This window comes from Melanotaenia boesemani, chromosome 2 (assembly GCF_017639745.1).
Source record: "Melanotaenia boesemani isolate fMelBoe1 chromosome 2, fMelBoe1.pri, whole genome shotgun sequence".
NCBI classification, from domain to species: Eukaryota; Metazoa; Chordata; class Actinopteri; order Atheriniformes; family Melanotaeniidae; genus Melanotaenia; species Melanotaenia boesemani.
In genome coordinates this window covers 26,150,173-26,162,139 of record NC_055683.1, presented here as the reverse complement: position 1 = coordinate 26,162,139, position 11,967 = coordinate 26,150,173, and the positions used below count along the sequence as shown (strand labels likewise).

The 11,967-nt window shown below is 40.2% G+C and overlaps 1 protein-coding gene across 1 annotated transcript; it reads left to right on the top strand.

The window, feature by feature from the left end:
* The first annotated feature begins 250 nt into the window (after positions 1-250).
* On the top strand, positions 251-4,081 carry LOC121630304 (transcription factor Sox-9-like). The gene is made up of 3 exons (XM_041970542.1): positions 251-1,006; positions 1,369-1,616; positions 1,893-4,081. Exons 1-3 carry the CDS (start codon positions 579-581, stop codon positions 2,654-2,656), a joined length of 1,440 nt encoding a protein of 479 aa, XP_041826476.1. The 5' UTR covers positions 251-578; the 3' UTR covers positions 2,657-4,081.
* Positions 4,082-11,967: the final 7,886 nt, after the last annotated feature.

Sequence of the window (11,967 nt, the reverse complement as noted above, 5' to 3'; positions counted from 1 at the left end):
TAAGCTATCTTTAATTTATCTGATTTTCAAGTCAACCTGTTCTTCCTTAGTTCTTGCTATATTAATTTTATTTTAATTTTTCAAACTTGTGACATGGATTAAACGAAACCAAAGACCATCGGGGGAAAAACATTAACTTCTGCTGTGTTTTCAGAGCTGTAGATTGTGCTGTGGACTTCTGAGTCAAATTACGTCTCCGCCCACCGAATCATTCCCTTGCAGTCAAACATAAATTGAGGCATCGCCTCCTGAGTTTGCAGACTCTTCACTTATCTTCAAACAGTAGACTTCTCAGTCACATTTTTCTTAAAATCGCTGTTTCAGAGTTAAGCATCCGAAGGCAATCACTTTCAGTTTGCTTTCTTATCTGTGAAAAGTTGAAGGAACGTCAAATACGATTCTTTTTTTCCTCCTTTGGCATATTTTTTTCACTGAAGGATTCAAGTTTCCCAGTGAAGCAGTGCGCCCTGACAGGCTGTCACTGCAGTCTCTGGGCACAACACTTGGATTTAGAAGAAGGATTTACTCCTTTTTTCTTCTTTTTTTTATTTTGAGAGGTTACTCTTTAATTTTTTCGCATGAATCTCCTCGATCCATACCTGAAGATGACAGAAGAACAGGAGAAGTGTCACTCTGACGCTCCCAGCCCCAGCATGTCTGAGGACTCCGCAGGCTCTCCGTGCCCGTCCGGCTCCGGTTCGGACACTGAAAACACCCGGCCGTCCGACAACCACTTGCTCGGGGGTCCAGACTACAAGAAGGAGCACGAAGAAGAAAAGTTTCCCGTGTGCATCAGAGACGCGGTGTCCCAGGTGTTGAAGGGTTATGACTGGACGCTGGTGCCCATGCCGGTGCGCGTCAACGGCTCAAGCAAAAGCAAACCTCACGTTAAAAGACCCATGAACGCATTCATGGTGTGGGCTCAAGCAGCTCGGAGGAAACTGGCCGATCAGTACCCTCATTTGCACAACGCAGAACTCAGCAAAACCCTTGGAAAACTTTGGAGGTAAGTTTGGTTTGCATTTCCACGCACTTTTGCAGAGCGCTTTTACGCGCCGTTGTGCGCGGCGCCCTACCTCTTCTAAAACCTGCAAAGCCTGTCGACTGCTTCGACTTATTTTAGCGTGGGAATATAGCTTCTGATTTTCTCAGATTTTATTTCTTTAGTTCATATTGTAATCGAGGCACATTAAGTTCTTGTGCGTACATTAAATTATTTGGGATAAGCAAGTTTATTTCCATTAATTTTCCCTTTAGTTTGTTTTTAATTAACAACTGCACCCACTCAGTAAGATTGCCCGTCACTCTAAAAATGAATTAAACGAATTTAATATGAATGCACATTTATTTTTCTGTGATTACTCCCAGATTGCTCAATGAGGTAGAGAAGCGACCGTTTGTGGAGGAAGCTGAGCGACTGAGAGTGCAACATAAGAAGGATCACCCCGACTACAAATATCAGCCAAGGCGAAGAAAATCAGTCAAGAACGGTCAGAGCGAATCCGAGGAGGGGGAACAAACTCACATTTCTCCCAATGCAATCTTCAAGGCTCTGCAGCAGGCCGACTCTCCGGCCTCCAGTATGGGCGAGGTTCACTCTCCAGGAGAACATTCAGGTGAGATAAGGAAAAGAAATCATTTAATCTGAGAAGTTTTTTTTTTCTTTTTCTGTTTGAAGAAATCGAATCCTTTGAAGTCTTTAAGAGACTGAAAATACAGCTGCTAATGATTATTGGTTAATGGTTAGTAAGTTTTACAAGCCAGTAAGCAAATACACCTGTCAGAGGAGTCCTAATCAAGCTCCATGTGCATTTACATCAATATATAACAAATATTTTCTAAGCTATATTTTTTTTAACTTGATGAGTCTAACTTTGCCTTCCTTTAACTAGGTCAGTCACAGGGCCCACCAACACCCCCAACCACCCCCAAGACAGATCTCGCTTCCAGCAAAGCTGACCTGAAACGTGAGGGGCGCCCCATGCAGGAGGGCTCCAGCCGCCAGCTCAACATAGACTTTGGAGCTGTGGACATTGGTGAGCTGAGCAGCGAGGTCATTTCCAACATGGGAAGTTTTGATGTTGATGAGTTTGATCAGTACCTGCCACCTCACAGCCATGCCGGGGTGACTGGCACAGCCCCTGCTGGCTACACCGGAAGCTATGGTATCAACAGCTCCTCAGTTGGCCAGGCAGCCAATGTCGGAGCCCATGCCTGGATGTCCAAACAGCAGCAGCAGCAGCATACTCTGACCACCCTGGGTGGAGCAGGAGAACAAGGCCAGCAGGGTCAGCAGAGAGCCACCCAGATTAAGACAGAGCAGCTGAGCCCCAGTCACTACAACGAACAGCAGGGCTCCCCGCAGCATGTCCCCTACGGCTCCTTCAACCTGCAGCACTACAGCACCTCCTCTTACCCCTCCATCACAAGAGCACAGTATGACTATTCAGACCACCAAAGTGGTGCCAATTCATACTACAGCCATGCAGCTGGTCAGGGCTCCAGCTTGTACTCCACCTTCAGCTATATGAGCCCCAGCCAGAGGCCGATGTACACCCCGATTGCTGACAGCACCGGTGTGCCCTCTGTGCCGCAGACTCACAGTCCGCAGCACTGGGAGCAGCAGCCCATTTACACACAACTGTCCAGGCCCTGAGGAAGCAGTCTGAGCACTGACTGCATAACAGCCACCCAGACTTGTTCCTGGCTGGTAGCCTTGAGGCTGCCTTGCCACAAATCCTTCGTTGCCAACAGAAAAACATGACAAGGACTTTTTTATAGTTCTGAAAATATATCTTGGATTGGCTCACAACAGTGCCTTTTGTATTGGTTGGAATGATTATTATATTTTTTTTAGATATAATGCTTAAAAAAAGTTAAATCCTCTGTGAGGACATACTGGTTATGGATATGTTAGTATGTACTGTGTATGTGTCTGCTCTTGTCATTTTCATCATAATCAGTGTCATCAGCATCATTACCATTTGAAGGTTTAACTCATCTAAAGGAGCAGGGATGCCATGTTACAACACCCTCAGTGGCCTTACTTCTCACTAATGTACTTTTTTTTTTACAGGAAGTAAGAGACATTTGTTTACTGACACTGCCATCTCATAATAGCCTTCATTCTGCTTTGAATTTTTGTACTGTACATATTTTAATTCCCATGAGATGCAGATATTGAGCAATGCAGGTTTAAAATAGACTAGAATTTTTGGCCATGATATGACCATGTCATCAGTGAATTAGTCAAATATTCTACTCCTTGTTTGCGCTATTTCAATTAATGGTGTTGGAAACGCTATAGCAGGTGCCATGAAACTCTTTTAGGGGCCTTATTGTGTTGCTAGATATGACAGCAATGGTTGCTTTTATCTGAGTACTGCCTTGACACCATGGGTGCCTCTGGAGCCACACTAGTGAGGCTTCATCCACCGGCATTGCAGCATGGAAACCACAGCACAGGTTAGACTTCCTGCTTGATGAGGTTCAGGAAGTGACCTTTGACCTGAGTCTTGTCAGCAGCCATCAGGTCTGATCGTGGTGTGCTTCTGCCATTCCTTTTTGCCACATTCTTTCTCCTAACTTTTTTTCTTAATTTATTCCTTAGCATTAATTTTATTTGAGAATAACTATTTGCAAATATCTTTTTAATTCAACAGCAGCTAACTGAGGTGAAATAGGTTGCTGTCATATGTGGTACAAATTTGTTTATTTATCATTTGTAAATGTTTCCGTATAAAAGTTTCTTTTATTTCTGATCTGGTCATGTACAGAATGCTTAAAATTACATGATGAGTCTTTCTCTAAATTAAACCTGGACATTTTCTCTCTTTTTTCTTTCTAACAAATGACTAAATGGATGAGAAAGCAGCTGTAAAGAATTTGCTGGAATCAACAAGATACTTTCAATTTATTTGTTTGTTTTATTCTGAGAAAAGTACGTTTCTCGTTTTATATTTTGTATCATTAGTTCTCATTTTGTCATCTTAATGCAGTTTCCATAGGCAAACATGGCATTGTCTTAAAAGCGTATATTTTGTATTATATTTGTTTGCAATAAAAACAAAACACAGAAATATGTTTGCTGTTTTGTGGCATCTTCAATTTTATGTGGTATTGTTTGTGCAGAATAAAGCTGCTGGCAGCCACTATGGTTTATTCTTTCCATTAAAAACAAGGGAATCTGGTTACGGATAATAAGAATAAATAAGGTTATTACTCAGCAAGTTTAATTAAATATGGACCTTTAAAACTCAAATAAAAGAAAAAAATCTGCTCTTAGAAAGACTGTCTTAATGTGACACAGATAATTGAATTTCTGTAACACTAAGAGCCAGCTTGTTGGTAACAAGCTAGCAGTTAAGTAAAGCTAAGTTTTTGCTTCTGGCTTCTCAGCCCATGAGGTCACAGGTCCATTATTACCACGGCCTATTGACAAGATGTATGTCCACACCCTTCCCACTGCCTGTACACACTACAGCTTAAAGAAACAAACTAGACACTGAATATTGTTTATTCATTACTGGCCAAGTAACATAGGAATAGAACTGACCTTAATAAATCAGTGAAAATGTAAACACAATCAGGTACTATAGCTTTGTGTTGAAATTTGAGGCACATTCACAGATGACGTCTCTTTCCTCACATCAATTGGACTAGACGTTTTTCTTTCTGCTGCATCTCATCTCACTGTGATGACTGGACAATTTCTTTCTTTTTTCTTTCCTTTTAACTTAACTCCATCTATACCTATTAACACAGGAAACAGGAGCGGACAAACACTGTGGCTATGAAGACTTCTAGAATATATGTTTATCACCTAAATTTATGTGTAGTTATTGTAAATGCTAAATATCAGCAATTATTAAGAATAACATTGAATTATTAGAAATATGCTTGAATGCTACAATATCAATGTCATAAGATGGTAATTTGTTCTTAATCCATCTGAAAATCACGGAAACCAACTAAACCTGCAGGAACATAGCAACTAGAAGAATAATACAATACTATATACATATATATATATATTACATGCATATATTGCAGCTAATTTTTTAGTGTCATCAGGTCTGACTCTGCTGTCTCTGGTTACAGAGGAGGGAAACCTCCCCTCTGACTGTGTGGAGCAGGCAGGGTGTGTGAAGCCCACCTCCCACAGAGAGCCCCAGGGGCACATCCATCACTGAATCTCCTGTGGCTCAAACCTGGAGCCAGGCAGCGGGCCTGGGGGGCCAAACAGGGCAAAAGGAAGGCAGTTAGGGATGGCTCGAGGCAGAGCAGAAAATAGAGAAGGGAGTTCACAAGGAGAAGATAGAAAGAGCTGAATAATCCACCTTTTTTTGTCCTTCAAAGCAAGGAATTTTACTCATGACTAACATGAGAATTTAAAATGGGACTAATTCCCCAAAACTGAAACCATTAAAATGACAGTGTGAATGGAATTAGGGGGCGCCTTTAACCCAAACAAGGATGTCTGAGTTTGACAAGTTCTTAAAGTATTACAAAGAAAAATGTTAGGAAACTCAAAGTGTGTGGTTTTAGCTGTTGTTGATGGGTGTATTTGGTAACACAGCACTGATTGGCTCCTGATCGAAGATTTTGCCTGGAAGTTCAACCCAACATGTCTTTTCAGAAAAAAAAAACACAGATCCATGTTTCTCCGCTTTCAGAGAACGAGTGAAGCACTTTTTAAAAATGTTTTCATTGGCAGGTTGTTAGCTGTGTTTGTTGCTTTATGGGAAAATATTACATGTTTACCTTTTCAGGTCCAGCAGTGCTTTACTTATACACTCATTTTTAACAGAAAACAAATGTATTTACTCACTGGAATGACAGAAAATGTGGACATGGTAAAATTTTATTTGTAAAAGCAGTTCTAGTAGATTTGCCAGCCTTGCTCTGCTGGTAAAAAGAAACAAACATGGAGTTACGATGGACTCTTTCATCGCATTTCATCAGAATGATGTTTTGTGTGGCGCTGTCAATGAGTAGCATCCCATCAGGAAATGACATCAGTACTGAGACATTGGGCTTTTCTGCAGATCCAAACAGCCCAAAAATGATGATGTATTAAATGTGCATGATGTATCAGATTACAATACAGTTATCTTTAGAACGTATTCCCTGATTTTGCAAAGCATCAAGTCCAGTGAGCTTTTGAGGCAATGATGAAGCTGCTTCCCACTAAACAGCAGTAGTGCCCTGATGAATGTTTCCGAGAAGGATCGGAAACAAGATGAAATTTTTCTTCTTTTTTTTCTTCTTTTTTTTTTTGCCAGACAGGCCTTTCCATGGGCAATTTTCCCAGGACGACCCCATTATTATTCCACAGAGACGTCTGCCCCCTCCAAGCCCTATGGGTGGTCTTTCTGAAGGCGAAAGGAAGAGAAAAAGAAAAGGAAAAGCTAAAAAAAAAAAATCTCGTGATACACCCATGGAGACTGGACAACAATAAAATACATAAAAATGTAAAGGGAAAGTCAAAACAACAAATCAGCAACACAAATGGTACACAAGCATCTAACAAGGATTTGGTGCTTCATATTATGCTGCTAGTATTTGTGCAAGCAAGTGCATTTTGGTTTATAATACAGCTAAGAACTAATTAAGGAAGAAAACGAACACATGGTTATGTCCAGATTTATGTTTGTGTCTTAGACCTAACTTTTGTTTTGTTCATTGTGTTCTTGGTGTTTTTGTACCACTTCTGTTTTGATTACCTACAGAGACAGTGTAAATGGACCCCACACTCATTTGCTTTTAAACTGTCCAGTCCATAAAATTCTTTCTTAAACCAATAAGACACATCCAGAGGAAACTCCTGCTAAATCATGTGGAAAGACAAGCTGAGTACAAGGCTGTTTCCATGGAGGCAACACCCTCAGCTGAAGAACTACTGTGTGAGCAGATGGGATGTAAATGGTGGGTACATTTTCTCCATCCTGAGTTGTATTAATTGTTGTTTAAGCACATGAACTAAACCATTCAGGGCCTTCTAATTCTTGGAAAATCTGAATTTATTTTAAAATACTCTCATGTCACATTTTGATTTCACTCGTTGTTGGAGCATACTTAGTGGGAGAAACCCGCAATTATCCATCTTGCACTGGTCCTAAGAGGACATTGCCCTGTGCCAAGAGGCCGAGTTAGGCCAGCCTGCTGGAAGCCTTGGTGAGTTTTGTGCCTTTGTCTGAGGATGTGGAAGAAACCTGGCACTGGCCCGAGGTCAGCGTCACAAAATTATATTACCATAATCCCATTAAGTGTGTCTGAGGCCTCATGAGCTCCAGCTCAGTCTGGGAGAAAGGTAGGTGAGGGCTGGCAATGGGAGGTTTGTACTGGAGAAAACAGACAGTAAATCATTTAAAATGTGGGCATTATGTTTTATCCTTTTGCCCTTTATGTATCATCAACATAATGTCTTGATGTTAACCCCAGTTAAAACTTTCCTAAATCATGTGCTTTAAACACTGTGCTTCACATTAAGAAAGCATGCAAATGTTCCTGTGAGCAAGACAACTCCCCATAATTGAATCCAGGAGCCCTAACAAGATGATGGATCAAGTGGTTTTGTCTGTAAGCTTTATATAATCAAAGTTTCTCATCCTTATCTTTACTATTCCTTCATAATTCAGAGAAGGAGCCTCTCCAATAATAATGAAATTTTCCATCCATGTGTCCAATTTAGACATCGAGAGAAATTATTTGACTGTTGAACCTACCACAGATAAAGTAGTTTGTCTTTTATATTTCCTGCTCTGTACCTGGTAAATCGCCATGGTACATATCATGTTACTGTGTACATGCCCATTAGGCATAGTTTGTTTGAGAGGAGACACATGAACATATTACTAACAACCGATACTGTTCTCACAGTGTATGAGAGCTGAATTCAAGCCAAGCTGTGGTAGCTGATCCTTAAGCCATACTTGTGGCTGTAACAAAAAAGAAAAAAAAAACTATTTTCTTATAGAAAAATGAGCCAAGATTCAGTTTTACATTAAAGTTTTGAACTCTAACCATATTTATGCAGAAAATAAATACAATAATAAAAGAAAAATTGCTGAGGGGTGCGGTCTACTTCTTAGAAACATGTTCAGCTACTGAATGCAATAACCATCTTTCATGTTTACCTTTTGTTGGATAATAGTATGAAAAACAATATAAACTGAATTCTTGTCACCAGTGGAGTCAACTAAGCTAATAAAATCTAATATTACAGCAGCATGGGAGTACTTGCCTTTTCAGGAAAACACAGGCGTTAGCTGCCAGTGTTTGCAATGACAGCAGTGAGTATTATTAGCAGCTCAGCAGGCATTTCTTTAGTGACAGGGCCCAGTATCTCAAACATACCTCCCCTGTGTTTGTCCATTCCATCTGTGGGACAACCAGTAAGACTCAATCCTTTGTCCAAATAAGTTAATACCTCAACCAACAAGTATAAGTAAAGTTCATGGCCAAATGCAGATTCCTGAGAAACGCACCATCCTTAAACTGGCAGTAAACCGATTAATTTTACACAATGACATGAAGACATGAAATTATGCACAAACAAACATGTAGTTCTTTCATGGGGTGATACACTGTAAAAGCAGGAAATGAAAAAAAAAAGTTTTGCGTCCAAAGTAAAATATCTTAATTTCCATAAATTCTACAATCACCCATTTTGCATGCTCCTTTGCATTTATTTGTGTTCTATGAGCGATAGCCTTACTTCTTGTCTGTCCTGTTCCCTCTCTTTTCCTTGCTGAGCTTCTGGATGTGTGCCAATAGTCTTTGAGAGAGAAATTTGGTAAAATACATGAAAGGAAGAGCCTTCATTTGCTTCATTTCTTCTCTGCAGAGATGTCACAGAGCATCAAGCACTGCTCCCAGGTCTGTTTATAACAGCAGAATTATCATCAGAGCTCTACTTTGACAAAAACAGTCTCTAAAACCCATTTAAAAATATATAGAAACAACAACTTTGAGTACGGGGGATGTAAAAACACACATCTTGTAATGCCTTTGTGAAGTTTGCTAGAAGACATTTGCAAAACAGCTGACTCATCAGAAAACTGGCTGGCTGGTATCTACTACAAGTCTCCACTAGCTTAAATCTGCATTAGCTTTAAATTAAGCTAGTGTCATGCTTTGTAATTTAATAGATAAAGCAAAAATGAAATTGTTCAGTTTACTCATGGTCCCTTCCTAAGTTTTCACAAAGTTATGGGCACTCCGTTCTCAGTGTGTTAATTAGTAACAGTGCTAAGATGGGGGGTTAGATAGGGGCTCTGGTTTGTTTTGTTGTGTGCCTCGTTATTTTCTCCACAGGCTGTTTAGTGCGTTCCAACTACCCCTGAAGAATCAGCAGTTTTGGCTTTATTGTGTTCAGAAGCAATACTTTAAAACAAGGTGAGAAGCTTTTTATGCACCTCTGATATTATGATACTGTTTTACAGATGGAAACTTTTGCACGTGCCCATTCCTATTGGAAGGTTTTATCTATTTGGTGGTTGTCTTTTCTCTTTAATAACTCTAACTAAGATCCTTTTAAATATTTTCCATTGTGCTAGTTGTATTTGCAAAGCTTAAATTTCTCCTGCAAAGTCTAAAAAAATGGAATTATACCTTTGCACAGATTGCTTTTGCAGCAAAAGCAGCAGCAGGAGGAAACAGGTGTGTGTGGTTAGCACATAATGAGGACCATGAATCCTCTCACATGTTGGATGTATATAACAAGCCTTCTTAACATAGAAAGAAATTAGCTAAACACTCCTAAATCCTTTTTGTTTCTTTGTTGTCAATTATCTATAAAAAAGATAGTGGGAAATAAAACGTATAAATAAGTGCCAGTTAAGTAATAGATGAAGGAGATACCTGAATCTCTCTTTTTATAAATCCAAGATAAAATTTGAATAAATGAATGAGTGTTGTGCCCAGCCACAAAACCGAAGCTGCTAGGCAGTACATCCAGCCCTCTCTTTCTTTCCAGCCTTTTTCTCAAGTCACTTGTTACGTACCTCACTGTCTGTAACTTGCTGTAAAATTCCAAGAAGACATCAAGATGAGAAGAATCAAGAGGGAGACATTTGTCATTCACGAGCAGAGAAGCTAATGTCTCAAACACAAGACTGCATGTTTTACTTTTTTATGTAAGGGAAATGCATTTTCTGTTGTGTTTGTTGTGTTTTACCCCAAGGAAGGGGGTGTTTGCGATTCAATTGCAGTTCCTCTTGTTATCAATGGTTGCCATGGTAATAAAGCTTGTTGACGTTGAAGGGTTTCGGTAGTCTTTTTGGCATTGGCCTGTAGCAAGTGAGATGAGGCTCCTCACCCTGGGAAAAATCATGCTTTCTCCTGATTTATGATACCTGTGAAAACTTCAAAATTCTCTCCCAGACATGTCAACAAACATCACAGCACAGGTCCAGTTATTCGTGTGTTCGTGTGCATAGATCCAACGAGCCTGTTTGACACCTTGTTAAGGTTTTCCTCTCCTTCCTCATGAGCTCTCAACCCCAGCACATCCATGCCCCATCTGGCCTTTTGCACTTTGGGCACTGACCCCAAAGCCCTGAAGATCACTTAAAGAAGCCCCCTGACCACCACAACAATCTGGCAACATTTGGCCCACAAATTCTTTTCCCACTAGCTTTCTTCAAGAAGCTCCACTTACCTTTTGCAGCAAGTAGTAGCTGAGCAAAACTTTAGTATCATTATTGCATCTAGTCATGACAACTACTGAAAAAAACTGGTCAATAATATAAAAGGCAAAACTTGCTTTTCTACAGATATATAGCTGTTAAAGTGTAATTTGCATATAACTGAAAATAACATAAATAACATTCATCAGGCCAAGCATGTAAAAGTTAATAGGTTTTGTTATATTTACATACATAGCCTTCTTTATGTTACGCCAAGTTGCTAACATGGATGCTAGGACCTGTGTCCCTGTGTCTAATCAGCCAAAGTACCACACAATAACCATGAGAAAAAACTCTCCTGTAAGATCCAAGAATGCACTGTTGCATATCAATGACCCCCATCAACAGAAAGACACAGAAAGAGGGAGAGAGAGAGAGACAACAAAAAGGGAGGACAAAAGGGCCCCTACCCAACTAAGGCACACAACACAAACACACTACAAACACACACAGGCAGGCAAGTCTGTGAAATATGACAGGCCCACGGTGAAGAAGGTGGGGGTGAAGGGAAGCCATATTGTAACAATCTGATTCTGTGGTCATTAATCGTATCCTGCTGTTCCAGCCTCCCCGACCGTGTGCGCTGAGCGTATGTCAAACACATTTCCCCTCTCTCGGTGGGCGCACTCCCAGCCAGCTTTAATGCTGCACAAAGACACACACCCCAAGAGCTCCTGAAGGCAGACAGGCCAGATAATCTCCCCGTCAGACTCTACCGCCAAGTCCAGAACCAACTTATTATAGACACAGAAAGACACAGGCACACAGGGAATGTCTTTTGGCCTGGTTGCTGCTAATGTTAGCATCCATATTTATTATGAATGAAACTATAATATTTCAGCAAACTTGTTTACCTCTGTTCCTGGTGGTCCTTATGAGTGAAAATTATGAAATGCTGCTACCTCTGTTGCTCTCCCACTTGGCTTTCCAAAAGCTTTCCAAACACACACTTTTGGAAATGTGAGTTTCTATAGAATTAAGGCTTATACAGTATACTAAATTCAAAAGAACACCTTTTACATGACACTGAGTTCTAATCAAAAGCAAAAAACAATGATTTCTGAAAAAAAAAAAAAAAAAAAAAAAAAACAATTTTCGGTTTCAGCCTTCAATAGCAAAAATCTATTCACTGACACACAGGCAAATTTTGGGCAGCCATGGTGTTTGGCAACTGTAAAGTGTCCTTCTTTCTTTTCATCCATCTCTCCATCTATACTTCTTGTCTTGCTCCCTCTTTTCCCTCCTGCTGTGAGCTGCCTCATTAGGGAAGTGATGA